The 22714-nt window shown below is 40.6% G+C and overlaps 1 protein-coding gene across 5 annotated transcripts in view; it reads right to left on the bottom strand.

Annotated features, from left to right (window-relative positions):
* Positions 1 to 637: 637 nt before the first annotated feature.
* DCTD (dCMP deaminase) overlaps positions 638 to 22714 on the bottom strand; it is a 63257-nt gene continuing 41180 nt past the window's right edge. For 3 of the 5 annotated variants that reach the window (XM_056326374.1, XM_056326372.1, XM_056326370.1), the window contains 5 exons: positions 19969 to 20074; positions 18424 to 18559; positions 5887 to 6003; positions 4246 to 4342; positions 638 to 2279 (listed from right to left, as the gene is read on the bottom strand). In XM_056326374.1, the coding sequence (XP_056182349.1) occupies positions 2201 to 2279; positions 4246 to 4342; positions 5887 to 6003; positions 18424 to 18559; positions 19969 to 20019 (480 nt within the window). In that variant the 5' untranslated portion in view covers positions 20020 to 20074 and the 3' untranslated portion in view covers positions 638 to 2200. Of the gene's footprint in view, positions 2280 to 4245; positions 4343 to 5886; positions 6004 to 18423; positions 18560 to 19968; positions 20081 to 22714 lie in introns of all 5 variants that reach the window. The other 2 variants (XM_056326369.1, XM_056326371.1) reach the window with 2 other exon arrangements.

The following is a 22714-nucleotide window of genomic DNA, read 5'->3' as shown; positions in this document are numbered from 1 at the left end:
AAACACAAACAGCCAGAAGCATACAGATTTCTAGGCACGCACACAAAGTGAGGGTCAACTCTTCTTTAAGACTGGCTGTAAAACATTAACCTCAAAATAAGCACGCGCTGTCTCAAGAGTTGTGCATCTGCTTTTTCCCTTTCCATAAAGCTGCCCTCGAAATGAGCATGCTCACCTACTAACCTGAGTCAACTGACACTCTGAAAGCTTGTGTATGTGGCTCTATCAGATCAAAAACTGATCGGAAGAAACCTAAAATCCTGTCACATTCTCCGGTACGCTCTTCAGTTACACAAACAGGAAAGTCCTGGGGGGAAAAAGAAAGAGACATTATGAAAAACAGTACATTCCTAAAAGCACCTGGACATTGGTTCAAAAAACTCCTGAGTTTTTAAGCACATTATACATTCCCATTATCCAAGGCCTAACATAAAAACACTTCAAGTAACCGGAATCACAATGCTTATCTCCTAAGTCTGAACTTGGATCAGCGATTATCTATGAAAAAAACAGCAATTTTGCTGCCCAAACCAAAAAAATTCCGCTTCTTCTCTCCCCTCTGTCCCATTGTCAGACCAGTAAAACTCAAAATGCTTCTACTTACTAATTCAGGCCAAAGAAAAAGATATGCATAAGCTGGTTTAGTGACGTTTTATTAAAGTAATTTTTCAGGTTTCACCATCCCCCTCCACATATGTGCGAATTTCTTCTTCTGGCAATGAGCCACAGACCAATTTTGAGGTAGAAAACAGTTGTAGGGAAAATAGAAAGTCAGGAATTACTTTATAAATGGACACATCTTATAATACATTACAATGCTCCCTTTAGTAGCCAAATCGTTCATGAACATTACACTTTATGTAATATCACAAATACACAAAATATGCTTTGCATATGATTGCAAAAACAGCAGCACTCTGGAGCCAAGCACATGGCTTAATATTGTAATAATGAGTCTACTTCAATGTAGTGGATTTTAATAAGACTTTAATAATACTGGTATGAAGCCAAATTACATAATGTCCCAAAATATGAAACAAAGCTTTTATAGAGAAAATAAAAGCTCACTGAAGTATAACCACATTAAAAAAAAAAAAAAAAAGCAAACAACCACCAATGTTATCTAAACAAAGCCATTAGGCATATTTAATTTTTAAAAATCAAATTAGAGAAAAGGAACTCAAATCTATTCCCAGATCTCAAGATAAAATTAAAAAGGATATTATTTTAGGCAACATTTATGAAAATGAAGGTAGTACGCCAAGCACTGGGAAACAAGCTAACACCGTAATTACCTCTTTTGGCACTGATATGGATATAGGTTGCCTATCTCCAGTTTCTCTCAAAAGATAAAAAATGATTCTGTTACCTTACAGGTTGATTTTAAGACTGAGCTATGTTGGATTGTCTATAAACAGCTTAGGCCAATAAAATAATTTCCTTCTACACATGAAAACCATGTTAAGAGTCTCAAAGGCAAAGAGCCAAATGACTTAGTTCCTCAACTCCCTCAGGTTCTGGAGTCTTGGGGAAAACAAGGACTTGAAAGCACCTGCAAAGCTCGGTCAGCATGGACCATTCTCAGAATAACTTCCTCTCTCACCTCTCCCGACGCATGACAGTTACACAGCAATTAAAAGACAAGCCAGTGTTTCATTTGTTGGATAACGCAGGCAGAATGTCACACATTGTTAAAGCTGTATAACCTTTCACATATTAGTGTTACGCTAGGTGGACCATTAGTATTTGCATGGATAACATTTTTTTGTCCTTTATTAGTATCAACGATTATAGACCCACATATCCAATAGAGAGATCACCATTTCTTAGCGTATTCCAATTACCACTGGCTACAATAAGCTGTAAACGGAGTCTAAATCAATGCTGACAGCCTATCAGAGCACGTGGTGATGAATACAGCAAGAATCAGAACAGTTTTCTTTACATACATTATACCGTCTCATCTACATGTCTCTAGACTTTTTAAGCAGTTTTGATAAAGGCATTAAAAGTTTTAAGAAGATTTAGATTCCACATGACAAGATGAAGTGTGGGGGACATTTAATGCCTTGGATTTCTTAGCAGTCTACTTTAGCTACAGAAGCCATTAAAAAGTTGCAAGTAACTTCAAGATGAAAGGTATTAGCAGCTTTTTAGAAAAGGATAATAACGCTATTCTAGAGACTTAATGAGACTTAATTCACAGAAGCTTTTGACTTGGTCTGCTGTTAATTGAATCAAAGTCAATGATGATCTTGCTACACTTTGGCTTGAATTCCCTAAAATAAAGAAAAATACAGATATCAGTTAGTGAGTAGTTAAAACATTTTGCTTGCTTTAGCTCCAGCTAAATTTTTGAAGGAATAAAAAAAATCCCTCCTTGGATTCACGTAGTTTTCATCACTATGGGAGCCAATTATAGTGCACCACACTGAGAGAAAGCTGGACAAGAAAGACTAAGACAAAAAAGACACATGGGGTGGGTTAGCCTGTACATTCTTCAGCTATTGGAGTTCATAAATTACCCAGGAGTCAAAGGACTTGTAACAATTTAGCGGCTGGTGGTAGCATCATGTTACCAGGGCTGGGATTTTTGTTCATATATTTTTATATTTCAAATATTTTTAATGTATATTTACAGATATAGGACAAATATATGTATCCATAAAAATATTTTATTCTACTGTGTATGTATTACATATACCCATATCTGCCTACATATGTATATATAAAAGATATTTGGAACATATTTTGATAAATATTTTGATCACTTCCTGCCAGGTTTTCAAAGAACACTTTCAAACTTCGCCTCATTATATTAAAATATTTTTTGTGCTAGGGGAATAGATCACATTATGCATCATATTGGGAAAAACCAAACTAGTTAAGAGGGAATCATTTTAAAATTGTAACTTTAGAACTGTAAAATTAATACTGCCACAAAATGTTTCCTTTTATTATCATTAGAGCATCTGCTACAGCAATTAGCAAGGAAGGTATTTGGGGACCAAGCATGTATTTTCCAGTCTACCAGTAAACAAAGGATTATGCAAATAGTGTGGATTTAGTGCCTAATTAAGCTCTGCAGTTCAGTTCAAGAGATTCATTAAGTACCACCTACATCCTTAACAATCAATACAAGAAGGAGTAACAGTCTACACAGAAAAGCACATGCTGCTGACCACAGAAACTCTGAATACTTTGTTCAGAACACCAATCTGAAATGCAAGAAACACTTCTCACCCTAGAGAAGTTACAAGATTTGACTTGCAAGAGAATGATTTATGCTTCTTAGTCAAATAGTCTTAGTAGGCAGGAAATACACTGAAGGACTAAAACTGCATTTCAAGTACTGCTGTGTTTTTTCATGGATGTTTCTTAGCCCAGTAGGTACCTTTCATCCTAAAATTTCATCTGTCAGAATTGTTACATTTGCAATTTTTTCCAAGTCTTTATATTAATATTGTAAAACTTTTTTGAGTTGCAAAGCCTCCCTGACTGCATAATTAGCCTCACCCACAGCATGTTATTGGTATCAAACTAGCTGTTGAACAGATTGTCTTTAGGTATCTCTATCAGTGTCTTTAAAAACCCCACTCTTCAAACATTTTTCAGATTCTCATTATTTTAAGGCAAATATTACAAGTTTTACCTTTTTTTCACAAGAAAAGCTGACCAAAGAAGACTGGACAGCTATAGGCAACAAGAATTAATTATGGGTGGCTGGTCTAACGCCTTCCCAAATTGACTGCAACAAAAACATACTGAAGTTTCAATAAGGAGTGGGTAATCCACAAAAAAAAGTCAACTGGTCATTTCAGTTGAACTCATAGGAGAACAGGGTAATTCAGATAATCTAAGGGACTTCAGGAGATCCTCTAGTCTAACCTCCTGCTCAAAGCAGGGTCAGCGATGACTCTCTCGAGGACAACGTAACAAATAACCATCACATTAGCAATTTCACTTGCAGTCCAGGAACTAAATGAGTATTCCAAATGGACCGTTTTCTCATACAAACATTATGAAATTGAAATTTAACCATACACAAGGCAAAAAGAATAGTTCAACCATCTGTCAATCCAGTACCTTTTGCAGGCATACAGAGCCAGCCCTCTACAAACACTACCAAAGATTAAGATGTTCCACAATACAAAGAAGAAGAACCTTTGCCCCAAAGTTGGACTCCTTTGCCCACCATTTTTTTCCTTTCCAAAATAAAAACAAAGTAATCCAAAATTCTCTTACCTGTATATAATACCTGCTAAATCAAACATCCGCCGTGCAGCTGTCATCTCAGTAGTGTCATGATACTTGTCAGACATAAAAATAACTTCCTTTATGCCTGAAAGAGTCATATAGAAAAAATGTTTGAATTACAAAGAAAAAAAAAAAGTAATGCCTGGTGCACAAAATCAGAAAAGGCAGCATTCATCCACATGCTCTAGAACTCCTTGGTACACCTCTACTTCCCAAAATACTACAGATTGTACTTAAGAATAAGGCTATGTAAGGCAGAGCTGTTCGTGAAGACTGTTCTTTCAAAAACGCTGGAAAAATGTTTTTCTCCACTTTCACCTAAGTTTAACTCAGAAAACCAGAACCAAAAACTTGTAGGCAAAACCGCAAGATAGACAGACTAGAAATCATGCATTTTTGCAAAAGTAATTGAAAACTTATCTTTCTACCTCTCTAATATAGATAAAATTCCCCACAAAGAACTTAAACCCCAAATCCTATTCCCCTTCCAAACGCACAGCTATAAAGGCATGCTTTTTTCTTTTGTTCTGTGTTTTATAACTCCCAATCACAGGTTCAAATCTTCATAAATGCATGCTGTCTCAAATTGTTGAATAATCTGTGCCTAAATTACCTAGGCAGGGGAGAAGCGTAAAGGCTAACCCAAGAGAATTCACAAGCGTTCCAGAGCCTATCAACTTCTTACTGTATTTACCAGACAACACGAATATCAATACATCGCAATTTAGTGCTGACCTAAGTGCAGAAGGAAAACGATGAGTGACTACACTGAGAACAAGCAGCCAATCTGCCCTGAAGACCGTTTGATTTTGATTCCATAAATAAATGTAGCACAAATACAGAACACCATTACCTTTCCTCCTTCACTTCTCTTAATTTCAAAGCATACTGACCAAATAAAGCAGCACTCTGGTTGCTACTTTTTTTTCTAGATTCACGTGGCCATTAGTGGTGAGAGAGACTCCCCAGAACAGCAATCCATGCTAGGATTGCAAGGTTTTACTCAATGAGCAAAATACGTGCTACCTTAAGCACAGATTTTTACGGAACTGAAGCCTACTGCAGATACTGCCTAATCTGAAAAAAGGAGACACATTTAGGCCAGCACACTTGCTGCAGTGGCACAGATTTATAACAATTGTAATGAAAGACATAATTAAAGTAGGATCATAGAAGTCTTATGACATTTATGAGCAAAGATATTTTAAAATCTTCAAATATCTACCATGCATCACATTTAAATTAAAATTTCATGTATATACTCCCAACAGACCTTTTGCCATGCAGAAGTTTATTTCTTTCTGCCCTACTCTATTCAATGTGTCAGAGCACAGTAAAATTGACAGTAATTATATGCAAAGCCTGTGTTGTTCTTTGGCAGCTCTTGGTCTAAGAAGTTACAAACCTAAATTAGAAGCACGCTTAGAATCACAGAAGATGCAATTAGCACTGGAAAAATTTGGCACCATTCAGATGCAAAAAAACCCCACAAGTAGCATCTTAGGAAGTTGACAGTGCAATTAATTTAGATCTAACAGCAGCAATTTAACATCAAATACATCCATGATAAGATACCAATGAGCAGGCAGCACTGCAACCCTGACAAATCAAGCTGGCACTACTCCTTACCTGCCTGGATGATGAGCTTTGCACATTCATTACATGGAAATAAGGCAACATACATGCTGCAGCCTTTCACATCAGCTGAGTTCTTGTTCATGATGGCATTCAATTCAGCATGGCACACTGATTTAAAAAAAAAAAAAAAAAAGAAGCAGCAATTCATAATACTGTTCATTAAAATAAATCAGTCAAACTAAAATTAAAGTGTTACAATATAACTGCTTACATCCTTTCAAAGGGAAATAGCTTGCACAGCTTGTCATAAAGGGCAGAGGAAGAAATAAAAGCAGAAATACCAAGATCAATGAAGGTCAACTGTTCTGACCAGGCTGCCGATTAGTAATGATATCATTAAGCACATTAGCATTGCCATTTGCTAACACCTATTGCAGGCAACAAAGCTGTAGGCTGTGGGCCAAGTAGTTGCAACCACCCTAAGTAAAGCAGTATCTCACAGCTTCACAACTCCCTGGAGTGTCTAATTGCCAGTATAAAACAGCTCATTTATGTGTTTACATGCACAGATAGGAACAGTCTTACGGTTATAAGAGCACACTGTGCACTCTTAAAGGCAGGAGAATCGCAAAGTAAAACCAAGCAGCTCTGTCCTCTGGGTCTCAGAACAGCTCCGCGCTGCTGCATGATTCTCTCACCCCAAGAATACACAAGACACACTCAACCATAAAAATGTCCCAGCTTTAATATTAAAGCGAGTTTACTGCTCATTAAAAGGTGACAGACTTCCCAAGCAGGAAAACAAAGTCCTCTGTTTCTCCATGGATTTGAGACAGGCCAGGTAGCAACAGACTATCCTGCCTTATTTCACCGTAGCACAATGGCTCTTCCGGGACAGATCGCGCCTTAGGGTTTAAGTTTTTATGCTGTACACATCAGCAGATTATCTAATGTGTTACTAACACAGGTGAGAAGAGTGCAGTTTCTGTGTCATCCACCATGAACCTCTGAAAAAAACATTAGGATCTCTGAGAGAACTTCCTGTTTACTCCTAGGAGTGACAGCAAGTTGCATAATTTATGTACCTACCTACTAAGAAATTGCCTGCTGCCCTGACTGACTTCATTAACAGGTGCGGAAGTGTGGTGTGGGTTTGAACTCATCTAAAGACCTGCATGTGCAGACAACGTTAAGAGTTTTTCCACTGCTTGTTTTGAAGAACTGATCAAAAAATAAAAATAAAAAAAGTTTTCTTCACCTTTGCATTACATGCAAAAACTAAAACAGGCAGCTTCATAGCACAAGTTCATAGAATACTTGCTACTATATACTGACCTCTGTGCGAATGATCTCACCACACAAAGAATAACTGAGTGCATTACCTCCAGCACACAGCAATCCTTGCCGAATCCAAGTGTTTTCCGTATGCGCTACATTTCTACATGGAATTTTCTACGTAACAGCTAAAGCACGACAGATTTACAGCCGAAGTTACAGCACACGAGCTTTCCCATATAGACAAGTCACAAAGGACCAAACACTCGCTAAAGAAAGCTCAGTGTCAACTTCTACAAGCAGACCCCAGCACCACTATGACCGTGCTGCCCACACACCTTCTCACAACCAGTAAAGCCAGAAACTAACATACAAAATAGGAAATTAACAACAAAAAAAACCACCCAAGCACCATCACATTAAAGTTTACATTACTATTATTATTGTTTCTATTGCAAGTGTAATTGGGTCACTTTGTATTTTAAACATATACTATTAAGTGCACAAGATACACAATTATATGAACCTATACATTTAGAAAATACAGGAAATACATTTAACTCAAAGTATATCACTGAGTTGCACTAATCTTATGTAGCCTTCACAATAAATAGTCAGAGAATTATTTTTCTGGGGTTACAGAGGATTGAGTGAAAAAGAGTGTCATTATTTCCACAACTGGAACTACGTTATGTTAACAGGACAGAAACATTCACTTTCAAGTTTTTTTGAACAGTGTACTACTTATGATCTAGGCAGCAGTCTAAAATATGGAAGGCCTCCAGAAAGAAGGATGAGGGAATGTGTGCAAAGGCTCACAGAACTAATAAAAAAACCCCAAAAAATTCCTTCAGTAAATATTTTTCCTTTACTGAACTCAGAAATCTTCAGCCATAAAACCAGACAAGTTTCATTATTAGTACTGCAACAAGTTTCCTTCCTGCACTGATGAGAAAGAAAGGCTCTTTCAGCAGACTTTTTACAAACTTTCAACAACAAACCTCTTCACAAGCGAAAACACATTCAGGCTAAAAATAACATACAAGATTATCAGCTGGAGTGAGAGAAAAGAGAAATTTTACCTCCTGATCATCCTAACACAATCTGAAGTTAAGAAAAACTATGACTCTCCAGTGTGGAAAGGAGACACAGGAACAGTAATAAAGAAGAAACAGAGACTCATAATTTCAAGAGTAGCAGGCTTTCATTTTAAAAACGTAACAAGGGGAGTTTTTCAAGCACACTGTGGCCTAACCAACTATTTCTTACTGCACTTACTGCAGAAAGTAGTATGGGACTAGAAGTTTGCATTGATTCCAAAAGTAATCTTTTTCCTTCCAATTTTTTTTTTTTTTTTTTTTCTCCTGGGCTATTAAATACAAAACCAGTTTGGCTCAGTTGTTGGAACTTGGAAGAATATTCCAGGGAACTCTCATTACGTGTCTTTGTTTCATACATTTCCTTAGACAACTGCTACTGGCCTTTACAAAGATACTATGTTACATGGTCCTTAAGGAGGTATAGGCTTCAGACAAATATTTTTAGGTTTTGTCCCACCACTCTTCTTTCCCTCTTCCCCGCGTTCCCCTCTCTCTGGCAGATAGGCATTGACCAATTTATAGATAAGACAGTCTATTATCCCCAGATTTTTCTTATGGACCTGCCCAGCTTTGAACAGAGCGTTAGTGAGAGAGAGAAGAAAAATCCAGGAGTCCAAAATCCCTCCTGTTAATACCAAAGTAGTTTACATTTGGGGTGTTACAAAGTTGTCTAACCTGTTAAGAGCTCCTATTAAGAGTTACACTGTCCTCACTCAGACAGTAAGAGGCTAACTTGAAATAACCTTTCACAGGTGCACAGTATTCAGAACTCTGAAAACTGTGTATTTAAACAGACTAGTAAAACTAAAGAGTTTTTACAATACTCTACGGGGTGCCCCAGTATTTTGGTTTTTTAAAAAAATAATATTCATGTATAGCCAACATAACATTAAGTCTGCAACGCTGGTTTCCATTCTGGAAAAGTGGCTTGAAAAGTATTCTCTAAAGGCTTCATTAGCTGAAGAAATAACCATGCAACGAGAGGTTAGTGTGTGTTCTGACATTCCCACCACCTGCTATTATATTCATGAGAGCCGAGGAGAAAAAAAAAAAACAACCAACCAGAGGAATGACTGCTTCATTAGTGGTAGTATTAATTGCTACTGTTTCTATCTCTCCTCATTACATACTGCTTATGTTGCATATATGAGGTAGCACTCATCCTTAAGCTTACGTGTAAATAAAAGACCTCTACTTACCCTATCAATGTTCATTGTTCAGGATTAACCCCTTAACATGAACATACTCTTAGTGAGTTCCAGAGTCAGAAGTACTCCTTCCACCTACTAAAAGTGTTCTAATGCTTTTGTAAGAACCAAAGGTCTAGTCAAAGTGTTTCTTAATACTGTTGAAAGGCTTACGTGCTTGAGGAGGAACTTGGAGTAGGGACCACCATAACACATCACTTTTCAAAAAGCAATCCAAGGTGGGGCTGGGGGGAGTGACCTTTCTACGTGATTAATTACTAGCTAACTGAGCCAGAAAAGCAATTTTGAGAAATTACGCACTAAATATGGTGTTACATTTGAAAAGAATACATTTCAGTGATATGCATTGTCACACAGAAAGCTCTGACTTATTAACATAAGTTTTTATACTGCCATGTTAACCAAACTGATAAATACTATGGGTTCCCAATACAGATACATGGCAATAGCACAGCACTCTTCAACATAAACCTGGCACAGAAATGGACACGAAGACTTTTGTAATTTGGCCCGCTCCTCAGTCTTTAGGTAAAATCTTGACCTTTTTGTGTTCATCCCTTACCCATCCCATCTTTGTCCAAGCTCCACCTACCAGTTATCCTTTAAGCACCGGATGCCTGATGCTGGACATAGCAAGGATGACAGAATGGACTGAAATACTATTTAAAAGAACGAGGTCTGGACTGACAACCACTGGGAACAGTGGATAATGGATCTGGAATTTGTAGAATGACGTCAACCTTTTTTTTTCAGCCTTTGTGAAAGCATAGGGATGGGCTGCTGGCCACAGCATTAGGGGATGGCAGGACACTCATGTTGGGCCGACACTGCCCTCAGCCCTTCCAGCTGCTCTCTTTCTTGCTCTGTGTGCTAGAGGAAGAGCAGTTGCTGCGGTCAGGGCAGGGAGGCAAGGGTAACGCCATGGGATTTCAGTGAAGTCCCAACCTTTTCAGACTGCAGTCAGAAAAAGGGAACAGCCCCAGCATCACTGCTTTCTCCCCTGCAAAAGGAGAACTGGGAAGTGAAGATGGGAACCACTCAGACCATTTATGAACATCACAAAGTCTGCTGAGGGCACACCAGCGAAGCCCCTCTCAAAACCTGAGAAGCAGTAGCTAATCCACCCCATTTCCCAGTTCCTCCCATCTCCCATCCTGCTCCAAGTTCGTTCTGCTCTCAGCAGAAGAGACATTTCTTAGTGGGCAAGCAGAAAGAGAAAAATAATTTTTGGTGTTTCCATATCTCCAAATTTTCTAGAGATGTTTGACACCAGAACTGGACAGAAATCCACACAGGACAAGAGAGTGAGTGGGTGTAGGTGAAGACTGTCTCCTATAGATCCTCTTTCCAGCTGAAGCCTCAGCTTTGCACTGCCAATTGGAGAGAGAGCATCACACTTCTTCATAGTGCCTTATCAAGTTTTGTGCTGTCAAAATAACAGCTTCTACGAAAGTAACATTTGCCTGAATATCTTCGAGTGTTCATCTCTCTAAGAAATTGACTAAAAGCTCATAATCCTAACATGAGGAAATGTTGATAACAGTTTGTTTCATTTTTCACAGCAGGTACTGTTCAATTAGAGCATACTTTTTGCCACAGCACATATTTTATCGTATCTGAACCTGTATAAATATTTGTAAGCAAATTTACTCAATATTTTCTCTATTGCTCATAGGTTTCTAAATTTGCCAGTCATTTTAATTTAAAACTCTCTTAATTAGAGATGTTTGTCAAATGGGTGTTCTTAGATTATAGTGGAGACAGAGGGCATAGCAGGAGCACAGCAACTAGCATTAGTGAGAAGACTTGTGTTAACAGGAGAAAAACGTAGCGTTTTAAATGATCGATGAGAGGAAACTGAGCATCATCGAACCCTTGGATTCTTCTAACAGAAACAGAGGGCACTCGCTTTTGACTCTGAAAGCCAGAATTCTGTCTAATTATTAAGAAGCAGAAGTGGTACTGAACACAATGCTTCAGGAAAAGCTTTTAATAACATCTTAGTAAAGCAGGTATTCAAAACCGGCCTTCCATTTTCTTTCATTTGCACAGAAACGTCCCCACTCCTGTCACTGAATGGCAGACTGGAAAGAGCTGGTTCCAACATAACAACAAAAGTAATTTTTCATAGCACAAAATCAGACCTTCTGAAAAACACCAGTGCTTTCTGACAGAACAAGCTATACTGCCACATTGTGCAAATACACACTACAGCTAGAAGGAAGAGTTTTAATCTGCATCAATACTCTCACATGGAATGCACAGTGTCAATACATGTGATCCATATCACTAGTCCTGTAATATCCAAATGCCTTGCAAACATTTGCATCCTCTAAGGTAAAATGAGCACTACCTACCACATTTTGATGGTTTTTTCAGTAGCAGCTCATGCACTTGGATATGGGTACATACAAATTTACAACCCCTTCCTCAATACCGAGCTGAGCAGAACCCACACTTGAAGGTGCAGGTTAGAAATGTTCACTATCTCACAGAATCACAGAATGGTTTGCTGGAAGGGACCTTAAAGATTATCCAGTTCCAACCCCCTACCATGGGCACAGGGACACCTTACACTGGCCTTGAACATTTCCAGGGATGGGGCACCCATGGATGCTCTGGCCAACCTAGGCCAGTGTCTCACCACCCCCACAGTACAGAATTTCTTCCTTACATCTAATCTAAAGCCACCCTCTTTCAGTTTAAACCCATCCCCCTTGGCCTATTGCCACATGCCCATGTAAAAAGTCCCTCTCCAGCTCTCTTGTAGGCCCCCTTCACATACTGGAAGGTCTCCCCAAAGCCCCAACTCCAACCCTCTCAGCCTGTCCTCACAGGAGAAGTGCTCCAGCCCTCTGAGCATCTCCGTGGCCTTCCTCCAGACTCGCTGCAACAGGTCCATGGCCTTTGTGTGCTGAGGGCCCCAGAGCAGAACACTTTGTGCTCCACGTGGGGTCTCATGACAGCGGAGGAGAGGGGGAGAATCGCCTCCCTCGACCTGCTGGTCATGCTTCTTCCGATGCAGCTCAGGATACAGTCGGCTTTCTGGGCTACAAGCGCGCATTGCCAGGTCATGTTGAGCTTGTTGTCCACCAACACCCCGCCAAGTCCTTTTCCTCAGGGCTGCTCTCCATCCGTTCTCCACCCAGCCTCTATTTGTGCTTGGGATTGCCCCGACCCACGTGCAGGACCTTGCACTTGGCCTTGTTGAACTTCATGAGGTTTGCACGGCCCCACCTCTCAAGCCTGTCAAGGTCCCTCTGGATGGCATCCCTTCCCTCTACTGCACCACACAGCTTGGTGTCATCAGCAAGCTTGGTGACAGTGCACTCAGTTGCAGTGTCTACAGTGTCACTGACAAAGATGTTAATGAGCCCTGGTCCAAATACCAACCCCTGAGGAACACCACTCATCACTGGCCTCCACTTGGACATCGAACCATTGACCACAACTCTTTGAGTGCAACCATCCAGCCAATTCCTTATTCACTGAGCGGTCCATCCATCAAATCCATGTCCCATTTAGAGACAAGGCTATCACGTGGGACAGTGTCAAATGCTTTGCACAATTTCAGGTACATGACATCAGTTGCTCTTCCCTTATCCACAAACACCATCATAGAAGGCCACCAGATCTGTCAGGCATGATTTGCCCTTAGTGAAGCCATGCTGGCTGTCACCAATCACCTCCTTATTTTCCATGTGCCTTAGCGTAATTTCCAGGAGGATCTGCTCCATGATCTTGCTGCGCACAGAGGTGAGACTTACTGGCCTGTAGCTCCCCAGGTCTTGCTTTTTTTGTCTTTTTAAAAATGGGAGTTATGTTTCCCCTTTTCCAGTCACTAGGAACTTCACCGGACCACCACAACTTCTCAAACGCAATGGATAGTGGCTTAGCCACTTCATCTGGCAGTTCCCTCAGGTCCCATGGACTTGTGCACCTTCAGGTTCCTTAGATGGTCTCAAACCTGATCTTCTCCTACACTAGGTGGCTCTTCATTCTCCCAGTCCCTGCTTTTGCCTTCTGTGACTGGCAGTTTGGCTAGAGCACTTGCCAGTGAAGACTGAGGCAAAAAAGTCATTGAGTATCTCAGCCTTCTCCATATCCAGGGTAACCAGGTGTCCCATTTCCTTCTGGAGAGGGCCCACATTTTCCCTACTCTTCCTTTTATCACCACCTATAGAAGCTTTTCTTGTTACTTTTGATGTCCTTGTCCAGATTTAATTCTATCAAGGCTTTAGCTTTCCTAACCTGATCCCTGGATGCTTGGAGAATTTCTCTGCGTGCTTCCCAGGCTACCGGTCCTTGCTTCCACCCTCCGGAGGCTTCCTTTTTGTGTTTGCGTTTGTCCAGGATGTCCTTGTTCATCCATGCAGGCCTCCTGGAGTTTCTGCCTGACTTCTTCTTTGCTGGGATGCATCACTCCTGAGCTTGGAGGAGGTGATCCTTGAATATTAGCCAGCTTTTGTGGGCCCCTCTTCCCTCCAGGGCTTTTTCCCATGGTACTCTACCAAGCAGATCCCTGAAGAGGCCAGTGTCTGCTCTCCTGAAGTCCAGAGTAGTGAGCTTGCTGTGCACCCTCCTCACTGCCTTGAGGGTCTTGAATGCCACCATTTCATGGTTGCTGCAGCCAAGGCTGCCCTTGAGCTTCACATTCCCCACCAGCCCCTCCTTGTTGGTGAGAACAAGGTCCAGCATAGCACCTCTCCTTGTTGGCTCCCCTATCACTTGGAGAAAGAAGTTATCAATGCATTCCAGGAACCCCTGGTTGCTTATGCCCTGCTGTGCTGTCCCTCCAACAGGTATTGGGGTGATTGAAGTCCCCCCGAGGACCAGGGCTTGTGAACATGAGGCTGCTCCTATCTTGTCTGTAGAGGGCCTCATCTGCTCAGTCTTTCTGGTTGGGTGGCCTGTAGCAGACCGCCACTACAATGTCACCTGTCCCTGCCCTCCAGTTAATCCTGACCCATAAACTCTCGGTTGGCTCCTCATCCATCCCCAGGTGGAGCTCCATGCACTCCAGCTGGTCATTGACATTGAAGATAACACACCCCCCCTCATCTCCCTGCCATCCTTCCTGAAGAGCCTGTGTCCTTCCACCCCAACACTCCGGTCAGAGGAGCCATCCCACATCTGTCTCAGTGAAGCTGATAAGATTACAGCCCTGCAGGAGTGTGCATGTCTGTTAACTCCAGTTAGAGTTAGATTCTACGTACATTTGCATAGGGGCATTTACATCCCCATGCAGCTGACTTACTGGCTAAAGTGGCTGTTCCTTTGTACTGCTCTTCAGGTGCCCTCCTGCTGACCTGTGATCCCCCTCTGTTCCCTCCTGCTGACCTGTGATCCCTCCTGCTGATCTGTGATCTCCAAAGCCTCAGGCTTTGGGCATCTATTGCTGGCACTGGCATCAAACTGGTAGGAGTGGGATGGATTGATTACAGCAGACGTAAATGAACATTGCAGCAGACATAGATAACCGAGACACTGGTGAATTTCAAGCCAATGAGTTTCAAGATACAGTAAAATTTAAGAGTGACAGGCCTGTTCAGTCTTACAACAGAAGTTCAAAAGGTTATTGTTATCAGTTAGTGCACAGGGGAAGGGGGAAAAGGAGGAAAGGTTAATTGCTGTGAGTAAGACAAGCTAAAAGAACAATGCTGGCACACACAACAAAGTATAAATTAACCATGAATGTGTAAACTAACCACAAATAAATTTAGGGTGGAAAGTGGAAGTTTTATAGTCATGGAACAGTGCATCTGATCAGAGCTGTGGGGTCAACGCATCCATCTGTTTTGCTGGAGCTCAATAAATTTATTATAGGATCATCTAACACACTTCACAAAGATAGCCTCTGGGTCCAATCCCCTGCTACGTCTATGCCGCTGAACACAGACAGGACCAGGGACCCACCCTTGGTCCTGAGGCCAACTGGCATAGACTGACTCACGTTCATCTTACTCAGGGCGCCATCAGCATTACATAGCACTTGGCCCTGGGTTTCCTCAAGGCTCCACATCTCGAGAGTCTCAGGGCACCACATACTTATTTTGTATATCTCAGTTCAAAGTGCATAAAGAAGCAAGGTGACTTTTTTGCAGCCCACCGGAGTGGAACTTTCACAGCCTGAAACAGCGTACTTGTTGCATACCCCCCAGTATGGCCTGAGGGAGGGAGGAGGGTTAAGAAGCTAAGAAGCGGGCTTTGCATTATAGGCCTATGCAGGATGACAGTTTTCTTGCAGCCTTTTTTTCCACCCTGCCCTCCGGAGCAGCCTTTGAGTGAGCCATTCGCAGAGCGATACTCAGGCTTTGTTCTGAGAAACTAGTCAGAGTGGTCCAGATGGAAAGTGAGCTAATGTTTATGCCTGACCTACAACAGTAAGTAAAACCAGGAGGTCAGCATTCAGATCCAACCCCAGCCCCTTTCTGTAGCACTGCAGGTGGATGAAGTAGCTCTAGCAGACATCTTCCATGTTAGCGTGGTTGTATATGCACAGTTACTATCAGCTTTACCTAATAAGCTACGTTGCAGCTCCAGTGATGAAGATGCCAGCAATCCCATGATAAGCTACTGGAGCACACAGTAAGATTGTACCATCTCCGAACAAACCAGTCAGGAAAAAGCAAGGATAACAAGTTCAATTTACACAAATGCTGTGATGATTAGCAAAGGCAGAAAGGAAAACATGACAGTTTAATGAGATTTTAGCAGCAATTCTATGTGTCTCTGCATCTAGCAGAATTTTTTAAAGCAGACAATTTTTTTACATATATACTTGTCTGGTCTGTCAACTGTGCTATCAAGATTAATAAGAAACTGCTAGAGTTTAAATGATCTGTGAATTACAAAATAGGTTGTTTATTCATCACAGCAGACACTTTATGTTACAAAGTTGTGATTTTTTTAATGAGGTGAAGACAGATTCTTGGGGGGAAGGGCAGTAGTTAGACCAACTCCTAGAAATGAACTCATCTCTCCAAGTTGTTAGATTGGTTAGTGCATTTTTTTAAACATCACATATAGAGATTTTTACTTTACTCCACATCTTTTGGAGTCAGAGTTAACTAAAGAAAAAAACCCTCAAAAATTCTCAGGTCATCTTGTACAAAGATCCCTCACAAATTCATACAGCACTTTTAGTTTAAATTGGTCAGTTTCGATTTGAGCACCTGGAACAGCCTCAGGCCCCAGAGCCCACCCATCTTGGTCTTAATTCAGAACTGAGACCTTACAGCAGCATAAAGATTCAACCAAAATCAATATTCTGTTTCCAGTACTTTATATTTAATCAATGGGCTAACACTTGTTTCCTCAGCCTATAAATAAAGAGCAGTCACACCAAGTTGTACCATTATGGTATCATCATTATGTGTAAAACCAGTGCTTCTGTGCTTTAGAGCAGACTTCAAATTTGGCAGCTGCTGGCTCTAGTATTGGTAATACATCTTTTATGAAAAATAATATGAAACTGTCTCAAGCTTAGGAGTTAACATTAGAGGTTTTATAATAAATTGGTAAAGTGAACAAGGACAAAGTACCGGGGTTTTAAGAACTCAAATGTGAAACTGATGAATTAGGTGCTGAGCCACTGCATATCATCTTTCACTTCAACGCTATGGGAAACCAGAAAATGTAATGCCGGTTTTTAGAGAGAGCTCTGGGTGAACACAAGGAATGTCAAAACTCATGCAAGTCCAATTTCTGTATCAGACCAATTGTTAGAAGTTACATGTGAAAAACAGAATTAGTAGGCAGAGATAAATGCTGTATACTGGAAAAAAAGAGTAAGCGTCTCTTTGCAAAACCTGAACTCTGGTGCTCATTTCCTCCCACCCATGCAGGGGGAAGGGAAAAAAATCTCTCTGGGTTCTTGTTCCGTTTTGTAATTCTTCCCCCCGCCGTTCCTGAGCCCAGGACAGGCAGAGATGCAGCAAAGGATGAAGGAGCTCCTAATACCCATTTTTCCTGTGCCCATGGCTTCTGCTGCGTTGGTCTCACGCCACAGAAGTGCAGCAGGAGCTGGTGTCAAAGCAGAAAGATGAAGAAGGGAGATTTAAGCAAGCATACGCTCCCTGATTCCTTATCAGTCCTAACCAGGGTGCCTTCCCAGCATCAGCTATAGCAGGCCACAGGGCAGCTCTCAATTCCATTCTCATGGCATGAAGCCTAAGGCAGCCTGGCAAGTTGTCTCCTTGGCTCCTGCAAACCATGACTGGCCCAAAGGAGTAACTGTACAGCCCTGTCGATAGGTGCACCAAGACTCACAGAGGACCCTTGAAAGTAGGCTTGCAGAAGGCCACAGTACGCCTGCTGCAAAGACAAAGACACGATCCAAAGCAGCACTCAAGACACTTCTACCACGAAACCATCCTTGTTCTCCTGTCCTTTTGCCCAATTAGTAGATGTGAATCAAATCAGAAGCTGAAACGAACAATGGAAGTCACCTCACCCATAGCAGGGTAGATCCACTGCACACCAGAGGCAGCAAAAATTGCATGGAATGACAGAATGCAATCACATAGTTCAAGACAAACAAAATTCAGCTCCTTCATAATATGTACTGCCTACGCCATGAACACCTGAACACTGGAATTTCTGACCAACAGTGGAGTTTACAATTCTAATACCTGTATTTTAGACCCAATTACTTGTTTTGCATACACATGTTCTCTGTAATTTCTGTGGAGACAACACACAGAAGCAGCAATCATCTGCAAACACTACAACTGCATGCTAATGAGCTGCATTATATTTACAAGTTTTCACTACACAATCCAAAATGGTTAATCATTTTTGAACACACTTCACGGGGAAAGTCAGACCTTCATAAAGACTGTTTTCATTTCTTTTCAGAGGTGTGATTTTTATCCTGATGAACCACATACAGGCATATTAACAACATAAGGTGAGTAGAAGAAAAACTGATCGATATTTTACCAGCTGACCTTTCACATACACAGACATCACAAGTGTGACCCGTCAAGCACAAGAAGCCTTACCATAAGGATACTTCGTGTCTAGCCTGTGTGCTGCCGTTCTTGTCCAGGGTAGTACATCATCGCTGCAGCCATTAGGCATCCCATTGTATCCAATTCCAACAATCTTGTTTTCTGAATTTACAATGCAGGCACCAACCTAAATAAAATCAGATTTATATAGTACCAACAGCATGCAAAACAATGGATGAACAAGAAAGACGAAATCTGACAAGTCAGTCCTACAATTTTCATTTAAGAGACAAGCTTCACTTTATATAGTATCACACCATCTAGTGAGCAAGGCTACAATTGTACCCAACTGGTGTACCTAACAGGAAAATAAATCAGGGCATATGCAACCCTGTTATCCCGCTGGTCACGCAGTCTCCATCCCAGCCTGCCAGCGCTGTTCCTTGTCCAATGATGAAGTTGGGAGCTCGCTGGGAGCCAATGATGCTCGTTCAGGGAGCAGAACCGGCACTGAATTAATCCTACTAAACCTAAGTTTTCTGTCAGTTCAACTCCCCAAACTAGCTTTTCCAGCAGCAGTATGAGCAGCAAGAAGCAAAAGAAAAGGTATAGCAGATGGGACAGAAATGCAGTAGTGTTGACCTAAGCAAAGATAGGCTCACAAACCTTTCTGGCTTGTTTATGCAAATGTGCGTCAAAATACCAGACCTTTTAGACTCTCACCCTTTATTACTTCAATCCAAGACAGCACTGGGACCTTTCTTACAGAATCATGAAGTGCCCCATTTGTATGTTTTCTGCCCATATTTTAGATTTACTGAAATGGCAAGAGTACCGATTTTAATTCACACAATACACTTATCAACCAGCCCTCAGGTAACAAAAATTTAGCCCTAAAGTGAGTAACCTTCAGAGAACTAAGCCATTATGTGCAGAAGCCAGCAAGTAACTGAACAGACTGTTAACATGCATTTTACTCCGTGGTTTTTCTGGGATTTGCTTCCTGAACTTTTTCACACAAAGGAAGACTAACAAGAATGACTGGGTCCTGCACAACAGCATGTTTCAGGAGATGTATCAATCACCTCAAACCAATGTTCAACAGAAGCACATGAAAGAATGGGGCCAGACAGCGAAGCAGAGGGGGAAAGGGAACTTGAGGGAGGAACCAAACTAGAGGAAAACTCCAGTCAACCCAAGAACAAACAAAAGGGAATTTTTATACTCTTACAGGTGTGGAAAAGGAATTTGTAAAATGCTGTGTCTTAAAAAAATTACAATCTCAAACTTTCAGTAGTTTTATCTTCCTCCAACAGTAAGTATATTTACTGGAAAAAGGAGAGAAAATGCCCATGTTATTTTAAGCTCCAAATAAAGAGATTGCAAAACTCCAAGCTGCAAACGTACACACAGAATTATACATGAGGTCAGGCCCAATAAGAGAATTTCTGTAACAAAAGGTGCTGACCATCTTAAAAATTGAATAGCTATATACTGAAGTAACTTGTAATAAGAAATTCCTGAAAGCTACATGTGCATCCGATGCAATGCACCATACAGATTAGCTTATGCTATTCTTATACATTGCCTTCTTACCTGAGAGCTTGGATCCTTGCTCCTTTGTGCTGACAAAAAAGCTACTGCCATAAAATATTCAGGCCATTCCAAATAATCTTCTCTTTTTTTGCAAGATGTTTCACTGCTGAAACTATAGTTTATGGAAAAAAACAGCCATCAGCAAACAACGCATAGCTAGAATTGTTGCAGACTATATTCTTTCAATGTGCACAAGTTTAAAGTAACCAGGACCAGTATCTGGCTAAGAAAACCGTACATTCACTGATATTTTAATAGTAAAACCATCAAGTGTTATGTGCTTTCCAGGAACTTATATATGCAACATTTGCTTTCAGAGGAAAGGCTTCCAAGTGAGGTTGCAAATTTCAGTTTCAGATAAGAAGGCTGAGCTATTCAGAGCACTGAGCTATTCAAAGACAGAGCAATTTATCCTTTATAGATAACACCTTGTATATTTCTAAGATTCAGGTATCATGTACTGGCATTCTTTTCACCCAAACAACATAATCTTTTTTATGATGACTGCGTTAACTGCAAGCCTCTAATCTAAACTATTTTGTACTTCTGCCTACAACTATGACAAGTGCTCACTAGATTTCTATTTGGTAGCTTCCTAGGCAGTCATTCATTTCTGCCCGTAGTTATTGCCATGAGTTTGCCTCTCATTACAACACTTACCAGCAAAAATCTAAGGCCATTCCGATAGTCCCCTACTAAATTTCTCTTATGTCCTACGAAAGCCTTTTAAAAACTGAGAGGAGATGGGTTCAAGAACTTTTCTCTTAGATATAATGTACAAAAGGGGCACAAAAGATTGCTTCTTTTCCTGCGCTGGGGGGTTTATTTGGGGGAAGAAGGGAGGAAAAAAAAAAATAGTAGTGCATCATTTTCTCTTGCCTCCTTAGGCTGAAAGACTGCTCGGACAGTGTACGACACAACATGGGAATTTCTGTGCTTTTCAGCTCAAAGAAAGGGAAGAAAGGTATCCTCCCTCCCATCTTCAAGGTTTGCAAATTTCAAGGAAAAGATCACATTCAAAGAAATTTCCCCCCAACTCTCACCTATCATCGCTACACTTGAAAACCAAAAATAATTGGAATATCTCAAATACAATTATTAGCCTATTAAAATACAAGGGGCACAGTACTTTTCTTCTTGGGCTCCTCTTACCAAGGATTACAGCTTAAGTCTGAGATACCCTTCTAGCAATACACAGCTATGCAGAAAGCTACATCACAGGTGACTGCAAGCCGCAAGCCATCTCCTAGCAACACTAGTATCCGCACTTTTGGAAGACAAATAAAACATTAGACGACAAGTATTTTGTTAATTATTATTTTTATAACCAAAAACATATATCAGAGGCTGGCAGTTACCTTGTCATAAAGAGGTTACACTATTTCAGAAAAGACAACGCGAGCACATAATAAAATTGTACTTTAGAAACCTACAGGGTGCTATTTACCAAAGCTAAATTGCTGGTTTTGAATAGTTCATATATGGCACGTTACAAGTTAGCAATTTTGGCTTGTTCTTGGAATGAATGAGGATCATCTTTAAGGCCATAGTCTCAACGTGAGGAGAGAGAAACATACACCCTTCTTGTAACCAGCAAACCCCTCTCACGCTTCCACAACATTGTAAATAGTGCCCAGAACTGTCAATTGTCAAAGCGAACACACAAATCAAGTACGTAATTCTCAGAGTGCCCCAAACTGGCTTGAACCATCAACCATAACTAAATGGTTGGGACTATATCCTACTAAGAAAGTGTTCAGAAAACATGAAGCTCACATCAGAAAGAACAAATTAAGACATGCCCTCACACCTCTCTGTGCCAAATTCAACTTTGACAGGTTAACTGAAATGCCAAGAAAGTGTTTCAGCTAATTTAAGTGACAGTTTAAAATATCTCACAAAAGCAGATTTCCAAAATCCAAAACACCATCAGACTTTAAATGATCAGTTTAATACATTCCTGACTACATGACTATCACAGTGATGTCTTTGGAGAGGCATGCAACACACAATGAGGGACTACACCAAATAAAACATTCTGGGAAAGGGCTCCAGCAGGACAACAGTACTCTGAACTAAGAGATCATGAGATCTCTTTTTGTGGAATTATTCCCTAGCAACCCTATTTATTCAAAACAGAAAAAAAAGCTACTCGGTACATTTCTCATAAATACAGAACCGCATGTAAGAAAAACGAGCAGAAGGCTTACATCAAAGAGAACATAAAAAAACCCAAAAACCAACCTTACTGATTTACTTCTACTTAACATCATCGTGTCTGGCGAGATAATTCCCTCAGTGCACAGGAATGCTAGTGTGAAATGGGTATAAAACACTTAATTTCTGATTGAGCAGAAGCCAAGGCCTTGGCTAGCAGTCAAGCACACACAGGAAAATTAAGTTTATGGATTTGGGGCAACTGATCATCTTCCTTACGCTTATTTCTAAGTTCTAGAATTGCATGAATGAAAGCTACTCTAGAAAACATTATAGCTAGCTGTAAAATAAGCAACTAAGGCTTATCCTTGTGATAATTCATAAAACTTATGAATAAAAATAATGGGAACTGAAAGCCATGAAGATAACACTGCTCAGGAAGAAAGGGGGGGGAAAAATCCTAAAATTCTAGAGTGATTAGTAGTCTGCAGAAAAGTCTGCATAAACTTTTTTCAAAACATATTTTAAAGGAAAACAGAGAAAAAAATTCTATAATTGGAGGACAATGCCTCCCTTTCCAGTTCTTTTT

The sequence above is a fragment of the Falco biarmicus genome, chromosome 1 (genome assembly GCF_023638135.1).
Source record: "Falco biarmicus isolate bFalBia1 chromosome 1, bFalBia1.pri, whole genome shotgun sequence".
Lineage (NCBI taxonomy): Eukaryota > Metazoa > Chordata > Aves > Falconiformes > Falconidae > Falco > Falco biarmicus.
The sequence above is the reverse complement of the archived record's forward strand: the minus strand, read 5'-3'. Positions and strand labels throughout refer to the sequence as shown.